This window comes from Penicillium cataractarum (genome assembly GCF_028827025.1).
Source record: "Penicillium cataractarum strain IBT 29864 chromosome Unknown utg000009l, whole genome shotgun sequence".
Classification (NCBI taxonomy): domain Eukaryota; kingdom Fungi; phylum Ascomycota; class Eurotiomycetes; order Eurotiales; family Aspergillaceae; genus Penicillium; species Penicillium cataractarum.
In genome coordinates this window covers 3401764-3425940 of record NW_026622745.1, presented here as the reverse complement: position 1 = coordinate 3425940, position 24177 = coordinate 3401764, and the positions used below count along the sequence as shown (strand labels likewise).

The 24177-nt window shown below is 48.5% G+C and overlaps 10 protein-coding genes across 10 annotated transcripts; 4 read left to right on the top strand and 6 right to left on the bottom strand.

Annotated features, from left to right (window-relative positions):
* Positions 1 to 27: 27 nt before the first annotated feature.
* Positions 28 to 1081, bottom strand: N7496_011840 (alpha/beta hydrolase; the record flags this gene model as incomplete). The annotated part of the gene is made up of 3 exons (XM_056704753.1): positions 28 to 576; positions 633 to 919; positions 973 to 1081. The coding sequence occupies 3 exons, from the start codon at positions 1079 to 1081 to the stop codon at positions 28 to 30; spliced, it is 945 nt and encodes a 314-aa protein (XP_056550713.1).
* Positions 1082 to 1606: 525 nt separating this feature from the next.
* N7496_011839 (uncharacterized protein) lies at positions 1607 to 3475 on the top strand (the record flags this gene model as incomplete). The annotated part of the gene is made up of 3 exons (XM_056704752.1): positions 1607 to 1627; positions 1694 to 3149; positions 3225 to 3475. 3 exons carry the CDS (start codon positions 1607 to 1609, stop codon positions 3473 to 3475), a joined length of 1728 nt encoding a protein of 575 aa, XP_056550712.1.
* An 846-nt stretch (positions 3476 to 4321) lies between these two features.
* Positions 4322 to 5950, bottom strand: N7496_011838 (cytochrome P450; the record flags this gene model as incomplete). Its single annotated transcript, XM_056704751.1, has 4 exons — positions 4322 to 4501; positions 4565 to 4699; positions 4772 to 5724; positions 5773 to 5950. The coding sequence occupies 4 exons, from the start codon at positions 5948 to 5950 to the stop codon at positions 4322 to 4324; spliced, it is 1446 nt and encodes a 481-aa protein (XP_056550711.1).
* Positions 5951 to 6791: 841 nt separating this feature from the next.
* N7496_011837 (carotenoid oxygenase family protein) lies at positions 6792 to 8411 on the bottom strand (the record flags this gene model as incomplete). Its single annotated transcript, XM_056704750.1, has 1 exon — positions 6792 to 8411. The coding sequence occupies one exon, from the start codon at positions 8409 to 8411 to the stop codon at positions 6792 to 6794; it is 1620 nt and encodes a 539-aa protein (XP_056550710.1).
* A 1135-nt stretch (positions 8412 to 9546) lies between these two features.
* On the top strand, positions 9547 to 11374 carry N7496_011836 (uncharacterized protein; the record flags this gene model as incomplete). The annotated part of the gene is made up of 5 exons (XM_056704749.1): positions 9547 to 9628; positions 9745 to 10168; positions 10233 to 10936; positions 10998 to 11102; positions 11160 to 11374. 5 exons carry the CDS (start codon positions 9547 to 9549, stop codon positions 11372 to 11374), a joined length of 1530 nt encoding a protein of 509 aa, XP_056550709.1.
* A 676-nt stretch (positions 11375 to 12050) lies between these two features.
* N7496_011835 (CocE/NonD family hydrolase) lies at positions 12051 to 14207 on the bottom strand (the record flags this gene model as incomplete). The annotated part of the gene is made up of 7 exons (XM_056704748.1): positions 12051 to 12389; positions 12464 to 12838; positions 12896 to 13494; positions 13547 to 13653; positions 13709 to 13787; positions 13851 to 13935; positions 13992 to 14207. The coding sequence occupies 7 exons, from the start codon at positions 14205 to 14207 to the stop codon at positions 12051 to 12053; spliced, it is 1800 nt and encodes a 599-aa protein (XP_056550708.1).
* A 1872-nt stretch (positions 14208 to 16079) lies between these two features.
* On the top strand, positions 16080 to 18294 carry N7496_011834 (Zn(II)2Cys6 transcription factor domain-containing protein; the record flags this gene model as incomplete). Its single annotated transcript, XM_056704747.1, has 4 exons — positions 16080 to 16183; positions 16237 to 16350; positions 16422 to 17094; positions 17494 to 18294. 4 exons carry the CDS (start codon positions 16080 to 16082, stop codon positions 18292 to 18294), a joined length of 1692 nt encoding a protein of 563 aa, XP_056550707.1.
* A 329-nt stretch (positions 18295 to 18623) lies between these two features.
* N7496_011833 (uncharacterized protein) lies at positions 18624 to 19293 on the bottom strand (the record flags this gene model as incomplete). Its single annotated transcript, XM_056704746.1, has 4 exons — positions 18624 to 18758; positions 18831 to 18934; positions 18992 to 19080; positions 19136 to 19293. The coding sequence occupies 4 exons, from the start codon at positions 19291 to 19293 to the stop codon at positions 18624 to 18626; spliced, it is 486 nt and encodes a 161-aa protein (XP_056550706.1).
* A 383-nt stretch (positions 19294 to 19676) lies between these two features.
* N7496_011832 (uncharacterized protein) lies at positions 19677 to 20546 on the top strand (the record flags this gene model as incomplete). The annotated part of the gene is made up of 3 exons (XM_056704745.1): positions 19677 to 19688; positions 19737 to 20249; positions 20517 to 20546. The coding sequence occupies 3 exons, from the start codon at positions 19677 to 19679 to the stop codon at positions 20544 to 20546; spliced, it is 555 nt and encodes a 184-aa protein (XP_056550705.1).
* Positions 20547 to 20940: 394 nt separating this feature from the next.
* N7496_011831 (glucan endo-1-3-beta-glucosidase) lies at positions 20941 to 23968 on the bottom strand (the record flags this gene model as incomplete). Its single annotated transcript, XM_056704744.1, has 2 exons — positions 20941 to 23666; positions 23725 to 23968. 2 exons carry the CDS (start codon positions 23966 to 23968, stop codon positions 20941 to 20943), a joined length of 2970 nt encoding a protein of 989 aa, XP_056550704.1.
* Between the last annotated feature and the right edge of the window lie 209 nt (positions 23969 to 24177).

Here is a 24177-nt window from a genome sequence, read left to right as displayed (position 1 = left end):
GACCCATCTCACGCACCGTATTTCTTATCAACCGACAACATGCTCCGCCAAAAAGTCCACGCCTTTCTGGATAGACCCGAAAGCAGCATCTCCACGCTTCAACCTCGCATCGAATCCGTGAGCCATACCCTCAACAAGATACAGTTCACTTTGCACCCCATTCTTCTGCAACTCCGCATAAGCCCATTGAGAAAACTTCGCATCAACAACAACATCAGCCGTTCCCTGCACGAAACACGTCGGCGGGAAATTATGACTCTTCAACAATTTCACCGGATCTACAAGATCATACTCATCCTCGGCGATGATCGCGTCAAATTGAGTTCCCTTCCTAACAGAAGTGATCAGATAAGCCTGGCGCGGCGTGCTCAGATCGAGTCCATTTGGTCCGAAGGGCGGACGCGCTGCGGTAGGCGGGGGGATCTCGTTGAAGACCTGGTTGATGAATTCGGCTGAGGGTAGAGCGGGCGCATCAAGTTGGGGCTTAGTGCTGGTGCCGGTGTGATAGAAGGGGTCACGGAGGCATTTGAATCCGAATAGATCGAGGATAGCTTTTGGTGGATTAGGGCGGGAAGCCTGGGTTTCATGAGATCAGCCTCTGCTATAGATCAGTTTCAGGACTTGCAAGTTACCATCAACAAAGCAAGACCTCCACCGCAAGAATGGCCGAGAGTGACCATGTTTTTCCCATCTACTCGGATACCATGTTCTTTCTCTAGCAGTGTGGGAAGCTCGTTCTGTGCCCATTCATACGCGGCAACTGAATCGCTCACTGGACCGTCCAGCACGGAGATAGTAGGACCCAGACGATAGTCTGAGGACACGGCGATGAATCCTTTCTCATTTAGGGCTTCGATGTGTGTAGACGGTAGCATTGCTCGGCTACCGACGATGTACCCGCCGCCATGGAAGTATAACGCTTTATAGTTGGGATTAGCCTGGTAATTGCGCACGTAGTGCCATTTCTCTTACCAATTGCCTTCGCTGAAGTTTTGTCTTTGGGCAAGTGCACGGTAGCTGTCAGGTTTGCCGTTTTGGTGCCATAATTGATAGTCTTGAAGACGTAGTCCACACTTGCCATTTTGCGAATACGTTATTACCACTTGTTAAGGATTGAGTAAAATAGAGACCCAAGAAGCAGAAACCACTTGGTAGCAACATACTTGTTCAAAGCTTAGGTTATTAATATCTGTGCCTGGAGTAAATCGCATGTTCCGTCCGCCGCGGCCGATTCCGCGGAACCGCATTGTTGGAAGTCTCCAGTATGGCAAAGCTGACGGCAATCTCGGGACAATGTGCCTGCAGATATTACAATTGCAAATTTTTCTGAGAAGTCGATGGCTGATATGAGTGCCGTTGTTGCAAGCCGAGGCTCTATGTAGCGTTGTTTATCTTCGCTGCAGAAGTCCTCCCGCAACTCCTTCTCTAGGTCATTTATACAGGGATATTTCCTAGTATCAGGCCCCAAAAATTGAAAAGAGCTTTGAAAGTGAGTCTTCTTGGACCGGCCTTATCTTGCCTAAAATGTAAGTAACAACAAGATTCTTTTTATCATCTCTGAAACCGTGCTAATCACCATCACAGGGAGTATACAGCGTCATCAGCCATGTTTGAGGCGCTGTGGGATGTAAGCTTTGTCCCAATTCTTCAACATATCCCCTCTTCTTAAGTAGATCACTGATTCCTTTCCCAGGCTGGCGTACGGTATTGCTTCGTCAATCTAGGATCTGATCATCCAGCCATCATGGAAGCAATGGTCAAAGGCAAGCAGGAGAGGCCAGACAGGTTTCCCAAGTTCATCACCTGCCCCAGTGAAATGGTAGCACTTTCCATGGCAGACGGCTACGCCCGTGTCACAGGAGAGCCCCAAGCTGTCATTGTCCACGTGGACGTTGGCACTCAAGCACTCGGATGTGCGGTACACAATGCCAGCGTCGGCCGCGCACCCGTACTCATCTTTGCCGGTCTCTCCCCATGCACAATGGAAGGTGAATATCGCGGTAGTAGAACCGAGTTCATCCACTGGCTACAAGATGTGCCTGACCAGAAAGCAATTGTATCGCAATACTGTCGCTATACCGCCGAGCTGAAAAAGGGCAAGAACATCAAACAGATGGTGAATCGAGCCCTGAGCTTTGCGAATAGTGAGCCGAGAGGTCCAGTCTATTTGCAAGGGACTCGAGAGGTTATGGAAGAGGTTATTGAGCCTTACGAGATTCGACAGGAGTTTTGGACTCCCGTGGAGCTTGGTGGGTTGACACCGAAGCAGCTGAGTCTTGTTGCAGATGCGCTGGTGTCTGCTCGAGAGCCTCTTGTCGTCACGGGTTATAGTGGACGTGACACTGCCGTGGTACCCTTGCTTGTCGAGCTGGCAAATATTATCAAAGGGTTGCGGGTTCTCGACACAATGGGTTCTGATCTCTGTTTCCCTGCCGACCACCCTGGCTGGCTGAGCGTGCGATATGGATCGGACGAGGCCATTCGAACAGCCGACGTGATACTGGTCGTCGATTGTGATGTGCCCTGGATCAACACGCAGTGTAAGCCTGTCAACGACGCAAAAATTTTCCATTTCGATATCGACCCGTTGAAAGATCAGATGCCGGTCTTCTACATTGATGCGATCCTGCGGTGTCGTGTGAATACCAAGTTTGCTATGGGCCAACTTGTCCAACATTTGAAGATTGAGCTTTCAGATCAAGTCAGGGCGAATCATGAGGTTTATGCCGGCCGATGGTCAGACCTCCAGGCATCCTATGCACGAAAGCTAAACGCTATAGCTGCACAAGCGAAGCCGAATCCAGACGGCTCCTTTGGATGCGGATTTCTCATTTCGAAGCTCCGGGAGACCTGCCCGATTGATACCATATGGGTCATAGAAGCCGTTACTAATACTTTCACCGTAGCCGATCAACTACAAGCAACATTACCGGGAAGCGTGTTTAGTTCTGGTGCAGGTGGACTCGGCTGGTCTGGAGGCGCAGCTCTTGGGATAAAGATGGCCACAGACGACCTCCACGGAGGGAAGGGCAAGTTTGTATGCCAGATCATCGGAGATGGTTGCTTTCTCTTCTCTATACCTGCTAGTGTGTATTGGATTGCGCAGAGATACGAGATCCCAGTGCTGACTATAGTGCTCAACAATAATGGTAGGTCGAGAGAATCACGATCAGGTCTGATATTGCATTAAAACTGTGCTTGACTAATTCATAATGCTTTTGCAGGCTGGAACGCACCTCGGAAGTCTTTGCTTCTTGTTCACCCTGATGGACTGGGATCTCAGGTTAGCAACAAAGAGCTTAACATATCATTTGATCCAAACCCGGATTATGCAACTATTGCACAGGGGGCATCGGGTGGTAAATGTTGGGCGGGACAAGCTAGCACAGTTGAAGAACTGGCAGCAAGGTTACCGGAGGCTGTGAATGCTGTACAAAACGGCCGTTCTACTTTGTTGGATGCACGGATACAGTAGCACGAATGTTGAATAGTATGCAAAGATGTTTGGACTATCTTCGTCTGATATCACGGAAATAGAAATAGAATATACATACATTTTGAAATTTAGATATCTTCTATCTCATTGATCCCCCTATCTGGTCAAGTTGATGACCGCATCCGATGGCATTTCAGGCTCATCCCTCCAAAAAGACGAATCCTATGGTGTATGCTCATTTATTTATCACTTCATCCTGCTTCTCTCCAGACTCAGCCATTGTGGCTGAAAGAGAAGAAAGCCGACTTTTCTGATTTTGAAAAAGAGATTCGATGATTTTTCTGTACCCCGTGGCCTCACTGCTGAAGTTGATGGCAGTCTCATTTCTAGAGCAATAAATCAGTAACCATATTAATTCCTCTCCTGAAATTACATACCGCCGGTCATGATACTGAGATTGTTCTATCCAGTTCATTATCAAATCTTCAGAGCCATAAGGTTGTTGTGTGGTATCAGCCATGTCTTTTTTCTGTGAGAGACCCGGCAACAGAGAGTTTGGATTTCCATTGAACTATCAAGATATTTCAAAAAGAGTACAGTACACTTGTAAAATTTATTATGACTTAAATCTCGATTTCACACCGAGTCAACTCTCGAACTGATCGTTAGCGGTTCCGCGGAAGCGGAACGGTGGGAATGCGAGCAGAGCTTTCAAGTTACGACTTTCACTCCATCAAGCCCAGAAGTTTGCAAATAGTAATACCCTGTCCCCGAGGGATATGAAGCTCTAATAAGGTAAGATTTGCAAATTAAAACATTCAATTTTCAGTATTTCTCCACTATACGAAGTCCTAGGCAATTCCAGAGCAACCAAAGATTCTGGTCTCATGTTCTCTCGATAACCTTTACTTGGATACTTTGTTTGACAAACCACCCACTGTTAGTTGTCCACTGGCTATCGCCTGCAGGAATAAAGTCAAACCGCCGCGCTAACTGGGGTAAAAGCTTCGTCATTTCAAGGAGCGAGATGTTTTTGCCGATGCATGTTCTCGAGCCGGCTCCAAACTGTAGACCGTATCAGGACGACTTCCATCTCTAATTTTCTTATATCATCAGAAAGAGACTTACCGCTAAGTAGTTCTGATCCATGAAGGCAACTTGCTCTTTATCAACCAGCCAGCGATCTGGTCGAAATTCATGTACATCTTTCCCCCAGATATTTTCATCCGTGTGGATCACCCATGCATTCACGCCCACCACGGTCTGTCAGTAACTCTAGAGTTAGCAGTTGTGATTGGAAATAGTATGGCATATTTTGGAGTTACTATGACTTACACCTTGTGGGAAGTGTCTCCCAGCGATATGTGCACCGCCCTCAGGAACCACTCTGCTTAGAATCTGGCCGACTGCTGCATGCAGTCTCAAGGCTTCTTTGATAGTAGCTTGTAGATAGGGAAGCTTTTGAGCTTCTTGGAACGAAACGGGGTTAGAAAGATTTCCTTCCCTCTCAGCAGTCTCGATTTCGTCGCGGAGCGTCTTCAAGCAACTGGGATGCTTCATGAGAAAGTAGATGATAGCACTCATGCTGATACCAGTCGTGTCAGAGCCAGCGCCAATGTTGGTGCCAAGTACGTTGTTAATTGTGGACTGATCCAGCTTTCCAGCTTTGCTCAATTCAATGCACTTTGCAAGAAAGTCCTTGCGATCGCTGGTACTGACTCCCTGCAGTCTGGCACCAATCTCCCTCAGTATCACTCGTTGTGTGACTTTCCAGTGGCTGTCGATAGGGAGCACTTTTTGCAGCCACTGGTACCATCGATGAATCTCAGGAATGAGACCAACTGTAGAACCGTAACTGATTGACCCGACATGAACCGCATGCAGAAGCCCGTCCTTGTCGTGACCAGCTTCGAGTAGGCCAAACGATCGACCTAGGGTGATTTCACCAATGACGTCAAACGCGTAGAATTGCATCCAAGTAAACAAGTCGAACACCCGCTCATGCTGAGCATGATCGGTCAAAGCGGCCATGAAATCACCATTCACCTTGTCTACAAATGGTTCATAGGATACCAGAGAGCTCATGGCGTACATGTTGGAGATCTTCCTGCGCTCCGCGGCATGCTTCTCATTGACTGTCTCTGAGAAGACATCCTTATGGTCTAATGGTGTACCAAACAGGGTATAGTAATCGGATTTGCTGAACTTTGAGCCGGCGCCATAAATAGTGCGAATCGCCGTCGGGTCGCTAATGCTGTAACGGTTGGGACCCAGTCGTACAATAGATCCTGTCAGAATTTAGTACATAACCATCCATATTGGGTCGATTGGGCTACCATATTGTTTATGTAAAGCAATTGTGACTTGTTCCAATTGGCCTTGCCAGTTCTTGTACGTCTCCCATAAACGAGTGTATCGTGCAAGTGTAGGGCCTTTCACATCACGCAAAGGGTTGAAAAGAGCCCCGAGTAGATATTTCAGAATCAATAAGACGCTTGCTGCGGCGAAGAGCATCGGTACGTCGTATTGAGGGGTTGTAAGTTGGGATATCATATTGCAAAAGACCTCGCTGTAAGTCAAGATTTGGAGTAAAGAACGCAATAAAACCGAGACCAGTCTTAATTATCAGCTACTTACTTACATGATCTTCCAAAATGCCGTTTCCGACAATTCCGCGGTGAGATCTTAATTAATCTTGGAAGTGGGGATGTTCAGAGCGTGGGGACTAGTGCTTAAATGTTGACATCTACGGAATGAGCCGCGGAAAGCATCAACTTTGAAAACTGGAAAACAAAGAACCCCGCCTTATCCCCGCATTAATGATACACAGACTCATAACAAGAATGAAGCTTGATGCAGAAAGTTTAGCAGGTGTTTCTAAGGAGACATGTGAGAAAACACAAATGACGTCATCGTTGGACTCGGCGCAAGGAATATAGGTTGGGGTTTCTTTACTTGTGCATTAGATCTTTTCTTACCTTGATGAAAGTCATTGTGTCTGCTTCTAAATTTTCACCCTGCGAGGGAACATAGCCTTGTCGTCTTTTGATATCAATCTTGATGACTTTCCCACAACGCCGGACTCCGTATGCGATCTTGAGCTCCTCGGGGAAGATGGCCTGATTATCCCTATATTAGACGTGAGAGTGTAGTATAAGTAAGTGCTCTGGGAGATATTTGGTACCAGTTTTGGAATTGCTGCCCTTGGAGAAGCTTTATGCTATTTTGTGTCTACGGTTCATTTGACTGGAGAAGCCTCGGCTTCCAGTCTCGGCAACAGCCTATTGTCTAATCTAGCTTTAGTATTAATGAATAACCATTGCGGGAATCAAAGTAACTTTCAATATTTTACTATCTAAATAGACCTATTCAGTTGAGAGTACTTGGTGCTGGGCATGACATCTTTGATAGGACCCGTCAACATCGGCAGAGGCCTCTCAGGATGGGGATTCGGGACCCAATTCCCATGGACCTGGTTGCGTGTCTGGAAAGGCATCTGTGCAATAGCAACTGGCTTCGAGAAGTCATTGGTGTCCAGGATTACTAACTCTCCCTTGGGCGACGAATCCCTCTCCATATAGAATATGACCCAACCATCACCTTCCTCAGAGTCCGGCCCTCGAGGGATGTATGCCGGCTCTGCGACACTACCGTACCTGGCTGCATGGAAGATTGACTTCTCACCAGTCTCCGTATTCAACTTGATGATTGCGTTGAAACGAGGTCTGTCCTCTCCGTCTGGGGCGATCATAGCGGTCAGATAGACGATCTTAGTCTTGAAGCCAGTTTTGCGCTCATCGAAGATGGGAAAGTCAAAGATGCCCTCTAACAGTGTCTCGGCCGGTGGTAGAGCCGTACCATCAGGCTTTGCAAGATCGATGGTCCAGCGTTTCCAATCACCGCTAGGCTTGCCGTTGGGTCCCGCATAGTCTTTCGGGTTGAAGAAGTCAAAGACATTAAAGGTGACAAAATGACTTTCGAGCTTCAAAATGCCACCTTCTTCTTCCCATGCGTTGCCACTGTGGATGATAAGACCATGAGGAGCCGTATACTTGCGAAACTCGCCCGGCTTCCAGTCTGGATGGTTGGGCGAGTTCGCATAACGTGGAGTGACCAGGAATTCCGAGGGTTGGTCTGGAATGAACCTCCAGTAGTCGCCTCCTGCTTTCATCACCTCATCCGTATTGACACCGAATGGCATGTTTGAAAGGATGATCCAATGTTCGGTGATCCAGCCATCGTGTGGCCACCCGGGCTTGTCCTGCTTGAACCAGTGCTCATTGGAGATACGCCCGTTGGGATCGATCGAGTAGGTGCAAATGTCCGAAGTGCTGAGACCTTTGGCAGAGTAGCTCCAAGTGACCAACTCATTCTTGTGGGGATCAACTTTGGGATGAGCGGCAAATGTCATCGCAGAGACCTGACCACCGTACGGATTGGCGCCTCTGGTTTCAAGGGTATCTGGGTCCAAGGCCCACGGCAGTCCCCTTTCCGCGAGCGCGAGGAGGTTTCCACCCCAGTAGATAATGTTGGTATTCCCGGTGCTGTCGTTCGCATACCGCACGCACGGGTGAATGTCGAACGGGTTTCGGTAACGACCGAAAAGGCGTCGACCAGCCTTGCGTTCCAGAAGCCATCTTTCAGTGTGTATGTATTTGATCTTCATGGAGATCTTGCCATCCTCAACACGGAAGGCACAGACATGGCCATCCCCGTCAACAAAAGGAATTCCCACTTGCGGGCAGAAATGAGGATCGATGAGCATCCGATACCAGGTACCGCTAATCTCCTTAGGAATATCACCAAAAACGACCATCTCGTCTAGTTCGCATTCAAATCGACCTTGAGGAGCAGTGTCAGAAGGATGGTAGTAGTGCTCCCATGGCGAGGTGAGACCGAAGTGATTCGCATGCTGGCTCTTTTCGGCTGGTACAGCATTTTTAGCCTGTGTGGCTTGAGGCCCTAGTGTTGCCATAGTTCTCAAGTTGGATTTGTGAAAACACTGATATATGAGCAGGTATAAGGTATTCGCGGCTTGATGTGTACAAGTTTAAGCTTTTTTATATACTAGAAAAGGCACAATATAGAGGAATATGACCACTTCGCTATCTTCAGTCGCTCTCTCTGTTAGAATATCACATTTCGGCGCCGCGGAAAGCGACTTTTTGGGTTAAGGCCAGTCATTCCGCGGAATGCTTTACGAGGTTGAATCAGGCAATAGTCACGTTGCCAACTCTCCCAAGCCACCTTGTCACATTGACATCAATTTGAAGTCACTTTATTATTTTAGAATGCGGGGTTTCAAGTAAGGCAGCCTGGCCGGTACTTGAAAAGGAATGCTTGCCGTATGATACTTCGATGTCCTGCACGGAAAGGACAATCTCCGTATTGCTTGGCAGTCAAAGCTGGAGAAAACTCCTTGCAGATTCAGAAGATAACTTAAGCAAAACTTTGTAGTACTTCATTCGTAAACCTTCCATACCCCTTATCACTCCTATCCATTCGTCTGCTATATGTTGCCAGAGAAAATCTAGAAAGGCTGGTCGATGTTTGCTCATCGTTTAGATAAACAGAACATAACTCGTAAGTCCATTGAAGTGAGCTCCAATTCTAGACGGTGCTCTTACAAGATTAATATCTTGTCTTTATCTCTGCCAGTTGCTTCAAAGTGCCAAGGTTGAATTCAGACTTTTTGTTCGAGCGCCTGCGTGCTAGTCTCTCTCCCCAGCTCGTTAATTTAGCCCAATATCCCCGCAGAGAGTCCCAATATCTGTGACAGTATACTTCACACGATAATGGTCAACTTTTGACACTTGGTATAAGTGAATCTTCCGCGGAATCTCCACAATATCCATGTGATCTGAGCCGATTGGTTTACTTTATTTCCCCAGATTCCCCCCACATCCCCACCACCCATAACCCCTAAGAACGAGATACAGTACGGAAAATACATATCTCCTTGCTATATTACTCTTACTTTGCCTCATATTACCAAGGCTACTCATCCTGCCCTGTGTTCAGAAGCCCAACTTGAACCATGTCCCATCATGTGAATGAGCTTGAGAGCTCCGCCATCACTCATCGCCATCATCCAACAGAAACTCTTGGACATGTCCGACTCCAAGATGAAATTACCGGTGCAACTCTTCTCGTTCCTGAACCATCATCCGATCCCAACGACCCTCTTAATTGGTAGGTGTTTTCTGCGTATTATACGCCTCTTGACCTCTAGAAGGGTGCTGAATATCAAATCTTTTGTCACAGGTCGAAAGCTTTCAAGATATACGTTACATTACTAACTTGTGTAGCGTTGACCTGGATCAATTTCTTTGCAGGGGGTCCCGGGGCAGTTTTGGTTGAGATAGCCATCGATCTCTTCGGTGTATATCCGCCCGACTCCCATAATCCCGCCACGCTTTCTCCGATATCAATTACAGCTTTCTCATCTGCTGTGAGTAAAACTGCTTTACTATTTTCCACGACTTCCATGGTGGCCGGCGTGAGCAACCTTTTATGGGTTCCACTTGCGGTTAAATACGGTCGTCGCGTGGTATACACTTCCTCGTTCCTGGTCTTTGGACTCTGCTGTATCTGGTCGGCGCGTGCCACCTCTTATGGTAGTCTGCTGGCTTCGAGAATTATAGCAGCTTGGTTTTCTGGTAGTGCAGAATGCGTTGCTCCCATGACAATCGCAGATATCTTCTTTCTTCATGAAAGAGGTAAAATGACCGCGTGTGTGAACAAGTCCATGGCTATGCATTCGGCAAGTCTCCATACTGACAAGATCCCATGTTAGGATGTATTCGGCCGCGCTCTCTACGGGTGCTGCTTTTGGCTTGTTGATATCTGGGATCATGTCCATCTCGCAGAACTGGAGAATGTTCCACTACTTGTGCGCTGCCCTCATTCTAGCTACAACGGTCTTGATTTTCTTCACTATGCCCGAGACCGCATATCAAAGAGATGTCGGTAGGACAGATGAAGTGACAGACCAAAAAATCTCCAACGTGGCCGAAGTGGAGCATATCGAGGTGTCTAACACACCCAAGAAGTCCTTTACTCAGCGAATGGCCTTCAACCGCGCGCCGCTCACCCATGAGAGCATTTGGAAAATTGCCTTCCGCCCTGTGATTATTCTTTTCTTACCACCAGTCCTCTGGTCCACGGTTTCGTTTGGAATAGGAATCGGAATTTTCGTTGTGCTAGGTACCACAGCCGCAACAGCCTTCTCCCAAGTCTACGACTTCACAGTCTGGCAACTGGGGTTGGTTTGGATCGCGGGCATTGTTGGTAATCTATTAGGTATACCCTTTGGTGGCTACTTTTCGGATTGGGTAGCCAACCGTGCCACTTCGAAGAATGGTGGTGTTCGCGAGCCAGAGATGCGCCTTCCGGCTGTGAGCATCGCTATGATCACTTACCCGGGGTCACTTCTTCTCTATGGCCTTGGAATCAATTACAAAGCTCATTGGATGGTCCCTACTCTGGGAATATTCTTGTGTAAGGCCTTTTACATTCAGCATATTTCCAACGGCGGAGGCTCACTGACCTTGAGATTCAGTCTCATTCGGAAGTAGTGCTGCGATTGGCATCACTGTGGTCTACACAATAGATTGCTACCGGCCGATTGCCGGTGAAGTTGTGGTGAGCCAGGTTGTTTTCAAATGTAGGTCATGGACTCTCTATCAAGGTCTTCATTAGCGCTAATCAACTGGATTTTTAGCCTTTATTACGTTTCTCATGTCCTTCTACGCGAACCCTTGGGTGGATCGGGATGGGTACGCAGGAGCATTTGGCGCGATGGCCGGGTTCAGTTTTGTCGTCCTAGCACTGTGGGTCCCTCTTTACATCTGGGGTAAACAGATTCGTCATGCCACTCTCAAAGGGCGGGTGATGCGATATGTACACTGGGATTTGGACCGAGAGACGGGGGAGTAGGCATTATTATGCGGAAGGCCTGGAAGATCTGTTGAGAAAAGGGGAATAACCTTTGCGAAAATGGGTTTTTGTGTGATTCCTAGTGTGATAACAAAATAAAGGAGAAAATTTTGAGCCTCGACTCCGACTACTTCATTCAGTGTTCATTTTTTTATTTGCTCGAAAATTAAAAAGGGCCTTCAACAAAGGATTTTATTTAGCTGACGCTCGGAAAGTAGGAAGCATCAGTGCCATCGTATCAATGATCACTATTAAATCGTCTCACCTCCTGATACATCTATTCTATGTCACATAGCATGAAATTTGGGGGCTCCTGCCTTGGTTATCGAGGCATGAGATTGCTCTTTTATCCCATGGGTACTCATGTCCCAAAGCTCGTTGCACTTGCAATGAGAGACTTACATTCCTCTCAGGCACTTTCAGGAATTTATGATAATCTTCTTTCACATTTAATGTCGCAAAAGTAAGGCAATCTTTTACTTCTCTAACCCAAATGTTGAATTGAATTGAGGTGGTCCTCTAAGAGCTGTCTAAACACTGAGCAATTGGACTGTTCTGAGTGTTGACGATGGTATTCTTTCTCACAAGACCAGAACACGGAACGTGAGAGCGATGAGTGGAGGGAGTAGACCAAGTCTGGGGTTCGTCTTGTCGGCTATTGCCCGTCGCACACAGCCTATTGTGATGGCAACGCAGTAAAAGGCACAATAACCTTTGAGTCATACTTTCCACCAAAGTGAATTGTATGTCGCCCTTCATTCAGATTGTCGAGTTTCTTGTCGATGTGACTGGGGAAATCAGAGCTCGTATCAATGAAGCCTTGGACACGGAATAGCAGGCTCTCTCCTGCTTCAAAATGGATGCCCATGGGCCAAAGGGAAATCTCGAGCTTCACAATCTCTCCTGGAGGGTCCTTCTCTTCCTTGTCATGTGGGTGATAAGGAATCATGGCGGTGCTCCGCTCCGGGATCTGAGCGCGATGCGAAGCCCGGAGAATACCAGTAGGTCCAGTATACTTTATCATAGTCCTTGTTAGCGTGCCGTCATACCTCATTTTGGTAATATGTCTTCTTGAATGGAACTGCTCACCTTGACAGTCTGTGCCATCGGAACATCATGTTGGGTGTTGACTCCCTCTGGAAGAGCTTCCCAGGGAACATTGACGTGCTCCAACACCTCGCCGCTTTTGCTCAACTTCCGGATGGAGACATAAACGTCCATGTCATCCTTGTCTTTACAAGACATCCAGAGTTCAGCCTTTGAGTGACCAACAAGAGTAGTTGCTTTGTCGAATTTTAGCACAAATTCAGACGGTTTCGCTTGGTAGCTGTCCGCGTGATGAGCGACGAAGCCCTCGTGGGCTTGCATGGAAATATCCAGTTTTCCAGAGTCTCTCAGGTAGAGTTTGCGGTACTCGGTTGATGGAATTGGGTAGTTAGCGAATGGAACATCCCACATGGGGCCCTATTGAAAAAAAGAAATGTCAGATAGTTTCAAATGCGGTTTTGTATCCCAACGTACAGACTCAAACCGATTTCCATAAGTGAGGATGGACACTCTAGCCCTGGGAGTTTCTTCCCAGCCATTCTCAATATTCTTCAAATACCGATCGAAGAATCGTTGCAAGTCATCAATATACCTAGGGGTGTAAAGATCAAACCACTCCTGGGTCGGGTGGAAGCGGATCCATTTGTCTTTTGAAGCAGCTTGGTTCCAGCCTCTCATAGTACCAGCTCCATGATTTCCTGACGAATAGCTGACTAGCGCGTAGATGGGTAGAGTCAGACCACTGGTGTCGTAGACTTTGTCCTCCCAGTAACCGTTGAATAGAGGCCACTTGTTGAGCGCTTCGCCAATGTCTTCCCGTTGGTTTCGGCCACGGATCGTTTTGTTGAAAATGAAGGAAGCGAAATTGTATTTGGGGACGCCACCACGACATATCAGATCACGATACTTGTCTGTGAACCCTTCCCAAGGCGCTATGCACTTGAGCGATGGTGGCTTCTCGATGGCAGTTGCCCATTGCTCTGTTGCCAGCCAAGAGTTACCACACATGCTCACAGCACCATTACACCAAGGTTGGGCTGCGATGAATTCGACAGTATCATAGCCGTCCAGACCTGTCGGCTGTTAACGACCAGATAGTTTTCTCTCTCGTGAGCAGCAACATACCCATTTGGCTTCCCTCAATGTAAAGATTACCTTCACTATCCCAAGTACCTCGGATGTCTACATTAACGACTGCGTAACCCCGAGGACACCACTCCGCAGGATCGGGTCTATGTCTCGTAGTCAGTATGTGCTATCCTGCAGCCTCTATTAGGACTTGCTTACCCTTCGAATTTCTCAAGGCCAGATGTGGCGCTCTCTGGTAGTCCAAGTCGGAAGGGAATATTGTCGAAGATGCGAAATCCTTACAGTAATATCACTGTCAAAAACTGTTCCAGTTCGACAGGGGCTGCTGTCAGGTACATACCGTGTCCATTTTTACCGTATGGGCTCACTGCCAAAATAGCCGGAATCTTGGTATCTGTGACGGGCCTGAAAATGTCACAGTAAATCTGAGGGCAGCCATTTAGGACTCATGTTTTCTATAGGAATCGAATGTTTAACAAACCTTGACTCCGTCTCTGAGCGGAATCTCAACCACTTCATCGAAGATAGTTTCCTGGTGAAATGGACGCCTGCCATCTGCAAATCTCCAGCCCACAGGAAGAGTTTGAGTGTTTCTGGTCTGCTTCCTATACGGATACATATCCGTTTCATCTTCGGGTCGGTTGGTAGGTGTCCAAGGAATAGGAAATCCCCCAAAGTCAAGTTTTGGTCCGGCCATGATGCAGTCGTGTGGCAATGTAGCTAACTGCTCTTTCGCGATAGATAAAATAAAAATTGAAAATCTTGGTAGACCTTTAACAATACTGCTCTGAAATATTGGACATACTTGTAGTCGGTAGGCAATCGAAATTACCGACATCTATCGATCATCTCAGATTCCGCGGAACTCGAGGTGATTCCGGTGGAGTCGGAAACTTGCCGCCGCGGCTCCTTCACGCTTGCTTGCCACAAAACATCCCAGCCATAAGGTTCCATGGAAATACGGACTGTTAGTTATGACAATGCAATGACTTTCTAGATGATACACCGTTGAATCTTACGGGGATGTTAATTTCTGTCAACATATGGATGTTGTGGGGTCACATGACGAAGGACCCACTCATATAACCCCTCTCTACATCTAGATCTTCTTTATAAGATCTATCAGATTGATCCTCAACGATCTCGCATTGAATTGCATACTCGCACTGAATTGCCTATCTAGGCAGGAGACTATCTAACACTCCAATTCTCTATCCTTTCTTATGTGATCTTTTACCATGTTTCTAAGATATAAATACTGCTATGTTTCCTAACTAAATTGAATCAAGTTTATCATCCTTTGTGATCTCTCTTCTAGATCGGTGGTACTCTTCCACAATCGTGGTACTTCTGCTAGTACGCACGACCGATAGACTCATAACCGTGTATTCAGATACCACATTGAGTATTTACCAATCCTTATACACACTATCGTCTTGTGTGTATAATCACGACTTTATGGTCACCGCCTTGAGTCCGACAATTTCTGAAGAAAGAGGCCTACGGGAGGTCCACATCTCTCATAAACGATAGCCGGCTTGGGTTCCCATGTACCCGAGCAGGTCTAATACGTATACACCGGATTTATTATGCCATTTAGCATGGATAATATAGTGTTCCTTCTCAATGTCGGCTAAGTATCAAGTTCAAACGTCGCATAGGTGGGTACTCTTACTTTATTTTAAACTAGATATCCCCTCTTCGTTTTTTCTTTACCATTGCTTTGTTTCTCAGTCTTGCTTCATTGAGTCTATTATATGTGAAATATCTCTTAAAATTTCCAACGAGTAACGCCAAGGGCTATGGTGATGAGGCTGAATCCCTTTAATGAAGGAAAATATAACTTATGGATCTCTTGACTAAGATGAAAGCAGGGTCGGTAAGGCAGAGTTGGGAAAAGATGTATAATGAGGTTTTGGGGGTTTCAAGGGAGTCCAATCCCATCGGATTACCAAACACCTACATCAGGACTGATTTTCAGTTGGTTGGATGTTCAATTGCCTCAAAATTTGGTTCCTGTATTCAGAGCAGGAGATTCATGAACAACCAAGTCTGATTATTTACTTCATTCTGGATCCCAAAAAGCGGTGTAGTGTGGCAGATGTACGTAAGCGGCAAACGGCTGGACTTTTATCTCCGAGATCCGAACTCCGAACCCTGACTTGAACATCTCAAAGCCTCCCATTTGGAAATCCAATCAGAATGACCATCGGCACCCCTTGACTTTGGCCTTGCCGATGGCAATCTATCTCGGTAATTTTAGCTTCTATTTAGCCCATTGAACCCTTCTTTCATCGCCATCTGTGCGGGGTAAAGTCCGATTCCAACGCCCATTATTGCCTTGAGCTGTTGATACAGTATCCACCCCCGCCCCACGCCTCTCGTGGAACCCCAGAATCTGTCTGGATAACTATTGGTACATGCAATGAATGACTAGTCCACATTCGTTTTACTACGTGAGGAGTGCGGGGAGCGCAGATCTGGTGCCTTTCTAAAAAGCACACGAAGCGGCTCATCCCCTGAGCCATGTCTTCTATCACTTATTTTGATCCTTTGCTTCTATGACAACATGAAAGCTGCCACATCATCGACTCAGTCTCGGGGTAAGAGGTCGCCGGATGCTCTTCGGGAGCCCAGGCCCCGAAAGAGAGAGAAATATGCAAAGATGGCCTGGTAAGTCATTTCCATTTCATGTACAATAAGGCCCGGCTGATGACCTGATATAGCTCCCTATGCAAGGTTCGCAAGGTCAAATGTAGTGGCAACCAGCCGTGCAGCCGTTGTGAGGAGCTCCATAGCCAATGCACCTACAACGAGCCGTTCCAGCCTGAAGCTGCCGAGTATGACTTCCTGAATACGATGGACTATCGTTGCAATCATTGATACATCAAATCTAATCGTCAAACAATAGCTTCGATTCACAGCCAGCCATTCGAGACCCCGAAGTCGCGGTTCAGCGAATGAACAGAATCTGTCACCAAATGCAACAATCCATTGGCCGCTTTGGTCTCGCTCCTTCACACAGATCCTCTTGTCTGCAACGAAGACAAGAGAACGACGAATTACCTCAGCCAAATAAACCTCTCACCCCTACGGATCCTGGACACACCCTAAGCCTCACGCAGGATGCTATGAGAGAAAGGGGCCTACTATCTCCTCCACACTCGGAAGATGGCCCACATCCAGTCAATCAAGACGAGTTAAAATTCCCTGATGCTTTGATCAACACACTACAAGCTGCACGCCCTTTACTGGAACTCGGTCACGCCAAGGTCACTCGGTTATTCACCATATTTCGAGATGAGGTGTACCCTTTCTATCCTTGCGTCAGCTTAGACCTGGGTCGTAACGCTATAAACGCTGTATTTTCACTGTTCAAGAATACTTCCCACGTTGTTATCATCAACGTCGATATGATCGACGTGGAGATCACAAAGGCTGTTGTGGCAATCGCCCTGCTGCTCAGAGACGACACAGGAAGCTCTTTAACCTCTGACCTCGAGGGTCAGCTAATTTGGAGCATAGAGTCTTGTTTCGACCAAGAGAAGCCTCAGATTGAGGATATTGTGATTGCAATATTGCTAGTGAGCTATTCAGGCCCTCTCCAGATACACATGCCCCTATTAACCCCAGGGAAACCCCGCCTACGACACAGTCTATATATCTAGGCCTCAAACAAAGACCAATCAAAGCATGGCGAATAGCAGGAGTGGCTGCTAAATTGTGTCTCGAGCTCGGCCTCCATCGATCAAGGTTCTTCGAAGATCCGCAGATACCCCCACAGCGAATTTCTGACTGGAAGCGTCTATTTGCCTGTGTCTATCGCCTGGACAGGCAATGGAGTTTCCATACCGGCCTACCCTGGACACTCCATGACAGAGAGATCAATATCTCTGCACTCACGGTAGTATGGCTCTTCATCAGCAAAGTCAAGTGCATGCGACTAGGATAATTTTACTAACGGTTTTCTCCGGTGAATTTAGGAACCGCAAGAGTCCTATATATCAACCATGATCTCCCTGGACAGGAATCTTTCCGAGACATGGACTGTCGTCAACGCCCCATCACCTCAAACCAAAAACAGCGAGGAACGGGCCGAGTTTCTGAACTTCCAACTCCAAAAGCTCCTCGACAAAATACCAACAGGAGACTTCGAGAACCTAGATCCAACAGTAGCCCCACCACCCTGGCTACAAGCCGGACTAAAACAGTTCAGCCATCTCCGCGTGCACCACATCGGGATCCTCACCCAAATAAGCGCGAGCGGCTCAATAAGAGATCTCATGTCAAACCCAATCTCAACAAATACTCTCGTCACCGCTGCCGCAAAATCAGTCGACCTGCACTTAGAAATGATCAACACGGGCGAAAAAAGTCCACTCGTGTTACCCACGATGATCAAATTGCTCCTCACATCTCTGTCCATCATGATGTTTGCCGTCTCGCATCGTCCCGAGGAGTACGGATCAATATGTAGCAAGCCCTTCCAAACAGCCATCCAAATCCTCAGCGACGTGAAAAGCTATGTCAAAGACCCGGATCTGAATGTTTGGGGTACTTTACATATCTTGGAAAAGGTCGTTGAAGCGAGTCAGAGATCACGGTCCCAGAGTTCGGCGCCTTTGATTAGTCGCAAGGAAGACGTGGGCAACGACATTGATCGGGGCGAGCACTTTGAAGTGAACATGTTTGAGGAGCTACCTACGCCAGACTCGGAGTTCTTTTCTATGTTGGGAAGTATGGTGGCGACGGATATTTTGCATATGGATAATGTCTTTGGCTAGTCGGTCCAGTCATGGACACCGATCCTGTTCATGTCTGTGCCATGAACCAAGGAGACCAGCTTTTGCACAAATTTTAAAGTATCCAAATGAGCGTTTGTATCCCTCGTTGTTCTTCTCTACTAGAATATCTACCAGCACGGTGAAACTACATCGGAAAAAAGATGTTATGCTGTTTCTTGAGTAGATACTCGACGATTCAAATATCAAGAAGTTCAGCAGCTTGCACGAGAATTAGAGGCAGTGGTATTAACACCTGGTTACCCGTTGCCACTCCAAAACGGCCCACTTGGCTAGAAAAGCAACGACTGCGAAATACCCTCCAAGACTACCTAGCTACGACGAAACTCGTAGCAACCAAATCGGTTCCCTTCAGGATCACGGAAGTTCATAAACCACCCATGAGAACTCTCAGTTGTCTTGCCGAGACAGGTACTACCACCACGTTCGTGAATTCTCTTCTCCATCTGATATAATTAGCCTGCCAATCTTCTGGAAAATGTACGCATTTCCTGGGGTATTTGGGCACCAGGACTGACCATATCAAGGGAATCGACCGAGTAGTACACGGTCATCCCACTGCCCATAATCTGCTCTGTTGGAGCGTAGCCCTCCGGCATCTGGACGATGCCTCCCGCGAACCCTAAGATGGAAACCCCATTCAGCGATTTTAATGAGCTGCGCATCACTGTTGGCTTACCCTTCGGTTCAGCGAAACTATATTGCTGCACTTTGCTTTGGCCTTCAGCCGATTGAGCCGGTCTCCATTCCCAGGACGGAAATATGGCACTATAAAACGCCTTTCCAGAGAAAAAGTGGTCAGTGGGATCCAGTACCTTGCTACCACGACAGACAAAACTCATCAGAGTCGCCGTATGTCCGCGAACCAACTTTTAGTCCTTCAGTATCCCGTGCAGGGATCTCCACCCAACATGGGGAGCCTTCTTGGGGAGGCTTCCATTCCTGCTGGGCCTTAGCTGCGTTGGTGGTTTCAGTAGACATTGTAGGCTGTTAGAACCAGAATAAGTTGAGCGCCAGACAAAAGGTTCGGACAGGGAGAGGAAGGAGCATAATAAATCTACTCCCTCTGTACTGCCCACAGGAAGCAGGGAGAGTTAAGCATGGTACGTGTACGTCATCGACAACATTGTCATGGAGAGCAGGCAGTCTAGACTTCAAGAAGAGTTCCACAGCGAATGAGGAGAACGCCGTGATTTGAGTTTGGATACGAGGAACCTTCCCTGGTGCGATTTTCCTTTTTCGTTGTTACACGTGATACTAAGTCTTGTCTGCTGATTGGCGCTTACCCATAAATTCGGCCCTTGTTTTAAGAATACACCTCTTTTCTTTCAAACGCGTCAGGCATAGTATCGCAACTTGCAACAATGGACAGCCAGGTATGCTTCTCTCGCAAATATCTCGTGGATTTCACTCACCACTCCTAGAAAAACATTGTCAGCCCCGAAGAGTACCAGGCTGCTCGATCTCGTCTTCTTCAGCAGGAGAAAGCGGCAACCCACCTGCTACAGGAGCTCGCCGTGTCGCGCCATCAGTTGCCCATGGTGCGCATCCACGACCCAGCTAGGTTCCAATTCGACACACCCGACGGAGCAAAGAGCCTGGTGGACCTATTTGACGGGCGCAAACAACTAATCCTCTACCATTTTATGCTGGGACCCCATGAGACTGAGGGCTGCGTGGGTTGCTCATTCTGCATGGACCATATCCCCGATCTCCGCCACCTCTGGAGCAGGGATACTTCGTTCGTCGCCGTGGCTACCGCGCCCTTGTCTGAAGTCACCGCCTATAGGAATCGGATGGGCTGGAGGTTCCCTTTTTATAGTTCTGCGAAAACGCACAAAACGTGGGCTGAAGTCGAGGGGCAGGGAGAGATTATCACCTGGAAGCCCGGGAACGGCTACTTCGGACTATGTTCGTTCTTCCGGGAAGGTGATGAGGTATTTCACACCTATGATACCTCGTCTCGTGGCTTGGAGATCATCCTGTCCACGTATCACCTGCTGGATATGACCCTGATGGGTCGGCAGGAGGTGGGAAATGGAATGAACAACTTCCGCCGCCACGATGAATACTAAATTGGTAATAAAATGAGATTAAATGGGTCGATCAGCCTGAGTATTGGGGTGAGGGATCAGGTTGCTCAGGGCGAGGTGGTAGCTTTACTGTTACCTAGATTACGAAGGCAAGAACGGCCAGAATGCCAGTGCGTGGGTTACGATGGTTTCATTCTATGAATGACATGTCTATTAACGACTCTCATAACAAGAAAAATAAATACCCGCGGCCCTAATGACCAAAAAAACAATTCCCGTGGTATCAAATAGAATCCCGAGATGCAAACCTCCCAAAGAGAATCATCCCCTACTCACTATGTGTTATTTTCCAACCCACCCCAATCAATCCCATGCCATTCCATCCATGACACAGTGGTCATTGCAAGTACAAAAAGTTCTAGGAAAAAGAAATAAAGTGACAATCCGACCCCTTCAAACGAAAAAGGTCCAGATGAGATGGGGGGGGGGGGGGGGGGGGACAAGACTCGGATGAAAAGTGGTGAGAAATCATTAAACAGAACGAAGGACGGTCCAACCGTCCCGAGGGAGACAAGTAGAGAAAGGAAAAAGAGGTCTAGAGAGATTGCTCGAAAAGTGCGATGGTCGAGCAGAAGTTGCTCATGTTGGGCTTCTCGGGAACCATGCTCTTTCCAGCGGCTGAGGTGACCATGTTGACGGCTGCCTTGGTGCTGAGGCCGTAAATGTGAACATCGGAGCAGTCGACCTCGACCATGTTCTCCTGGCAGTCCTCAGTGTTGAGGCAGGTCTGCGCGTAGTTCTCGAAGAAGCTGTACAGACCAGCACCGTAGATGAACAGATCAGAAGTGTTCATGACGCGCAGACCCCAGGACTTCTTGCAAGAGGCAGTGGTGCAAGTGGAGAAGTCGGGGTCGTTCCAAGAGTCCTGAGGCGTGAAGGGGACCAGGGCAGTAGGATTGGACTGGTAGTAGGGAGTCTCGGTCTGGATCAAGCCCATGAAGACGTTCGCCGCGTTCGATACCTGGTAGTTGTACAGTTGGTGGTGCTCAGAAGCTGTACCCCACAGCCAAACGGGGCCTTGCGACTCAACGAGCACGCCACGCCCAGTGTAGACGTTGATCTGGTTGTGGTCGGCGAGGTCCAGCTCGTGATCAGCAGTCCACATCCAGGAGTTCTCAATGTATGCGCTAGCCTTCTCAGTGATGTGAAGGAGAAGGAATGCGGCGATACACTCAGTCCTGGGCGTGGTCTGCTGGGAAGGAGTCTTGGGGCAAGTATTACTCTGGAGGCCAGTACCAGCAGCGCCACCGATGCGAATGTGAACATCCCACATACCCGCCGAGCCCTGGGAGGAAGCAGCGACATTCCACTCCATGAGAATGGCACCGGGGGCGGCACCCTTGGTGGTGATGATCAGGTCGCTCAGCTCGACGGATCCAGACTCGCCCTTCTGGCCAACTTGCACAGCAGGAATGGGGTTCTTCTCATCCTGGAATTTGGAGCCGTGGGCCATGATCATGGGCCAGACCTCACCGGTGATCTTGATATCCTTGGGCACCTTCAAGGTCGAGGTAATCACGTACGCACCGTGATCGAAGTAAACAACCTGGTCAGTAGTGGCGCTATCCAGAACCTTCTGAAGAGCAGCAGTGTCGTCGGTGGTTCCATCACCCTTGGCGCCGGCGGACTTGACACTGACGAACGAGGAGGCCGGAAGAGACTCGTAGAGGGGCTTGGATTTTTCAAACACAGCACCACCAGTCAGAAGATCGCTGGGCATGGAACTGGCCTTCATAGTGCTTTGGGTGCGAGCAGACTCGACAGCCTGATTGGCACTTCCCTTGCAGGTACCAGAACCATTGCTAGAGCTGGAGCTAGTGCTGGAAGCAGTACCATGGGAGACAACGGCACTGGATGTGCCGGATGACACAGTAGATTGAGCGACGGTGACTGCGCTGGAGGTCTCTACAACTGGAACAGCCTGGCTAGTCTCGGCAACGGTGGCTGCTTCACTAGATCCCGCAACAACGGCGGCAGTAGACTCCCCAGCGGCAGGAACGGTAGCAGTGGTCTCCTCGGTTGCCGCAGGAGTCTGGGTGGTTGGGACAGTAACCTCGTAGGTCTGTCCTGATGAACCAATGAAAGACAGCCAGCTGTTGTCCATGCCAGGGAGACCCGATAGAATAGCTGAAGAGACTGCAGCCTGCGATGCAACAGAGCGATCGCCAGAATCAGTGCCCGTAGGCAAAACGGGAGTAGTAACCTGGGTGTTAGCACTAGTCGCTACGTTGGTAGCGAGGGTAGCGGCACTGTTGGTCGCAGGGCAAGCTGTCACAGTTTTGACGACAGTCTCGACAATGGTGACGACCTCGGTGTTGTCATCATTCTCCTCGGACCGGTATGCGCGCTTGGCAGAAGCGGACGAGGAGGGAGTGTACGTGTTACCCTGCACCCAGCTATCGACGACAGAACCGCCAGCCAGGATAGTGTTACCATCGACACCAGCGACGGCGACCGTGGAACCAGAGAAGTCGACGTTGTCCAAGACAAGGGTACCACCACCAACAGGGATGCTGTTCTTGGTCCAGGCAGTAACGATACCGGTGGGGGTGTTGGTAAGCTTGCTATCAAGCATCATGACGGAGCCAACAGTCTGGTTAGACGGAGAGGTAGACATGTTCAGGCCGACATTGCAGTTGTTGATGTTGACAGACTTGAAGGTCCAGGCCCAATTCCAGTTCATGTAAATGGCAGTCTGGCAACCATTGAAGGTCAGGTTGCGAGTGGTGAACTGCTGGTTGCCCAGGAACATGCCGTAGTTACCGCCGTTGAAAGTCAGGTCGGACATGAAACCTCCAGATCCGTTGTCCATGAAGATACCCTGCTGCTTGTTGGCTGAGCCACCTCCCTTGATCATCTCGAAGCGGATGTTCTGCAGGCTGGTAGCCTGACCGACTTGCCAGTGAATACCAGCACCAGAGCTCTGGGGCATAGCAGTAAGATCGATGACAAGGTTACGAATAGCACGGAAGAAGTTGTTCTGGTTGGTGTACCAGTTGTCGCCATTGTCCTCATATGGGTCGGCATCGATGACTGCCATGCCAGAGAATGCAGCAGCAGCCTTGATGACGGGCAGATCAACTGCATCACCAACGATCTGAGTGTAGTAGTACTGAACAATGGGCTTCGACACGACATAAGTACCAGGTGGGAAGTAGACCAGGGCGGGAGTAGTGGTAGACGAGTCGCAGCCCTTGCCGCAGCGGCCACCGGAGGAGATGGCACTGTTGATAGCCGCAGTGTCATCGGTTGATCCATCACCTATTCTCCAAATATTAGTCGTTTGCGATGAATGCAAATTCAATATCTCGTGACTCACCCTTGGCGCCAAAGTCCTTGACGTTACGGAACACTTGATAGTCACTGCTGTTGCCAAATGGCACCGTGCCCTGGCGCTTGATAGTGCCAACCCAGTAGCTAGAAGCAGCACGCTTTGACGCAGCCAGCTCCAGCTCCTTAGGAGCAGGGGTCACGGGAATAGCGCCAACCAGGGCAGTCGGGAGACCCAGCAGGAGAATGAGGTGGGCGAAGAACATGATGATGGAAGTTTGGAAACGCGCCATCTTCTAGATAGCTAGTCGCTGAACCTGCAGCGAGTCGAATGCGCGTGATTCTAATGTTAAGTTGACGGATTGAATCCCTGTGAGAGAGCGAAGTTCAGTAACCAGTACTGATGTAGTGATTGATAAAAAGATGAGAACTCCTGACGGCGCTTAAACCAGCAGCGTCGGCAGGAGGGTCGAGAGTGAGTGAACGGAAGTAGTCAAGAAGG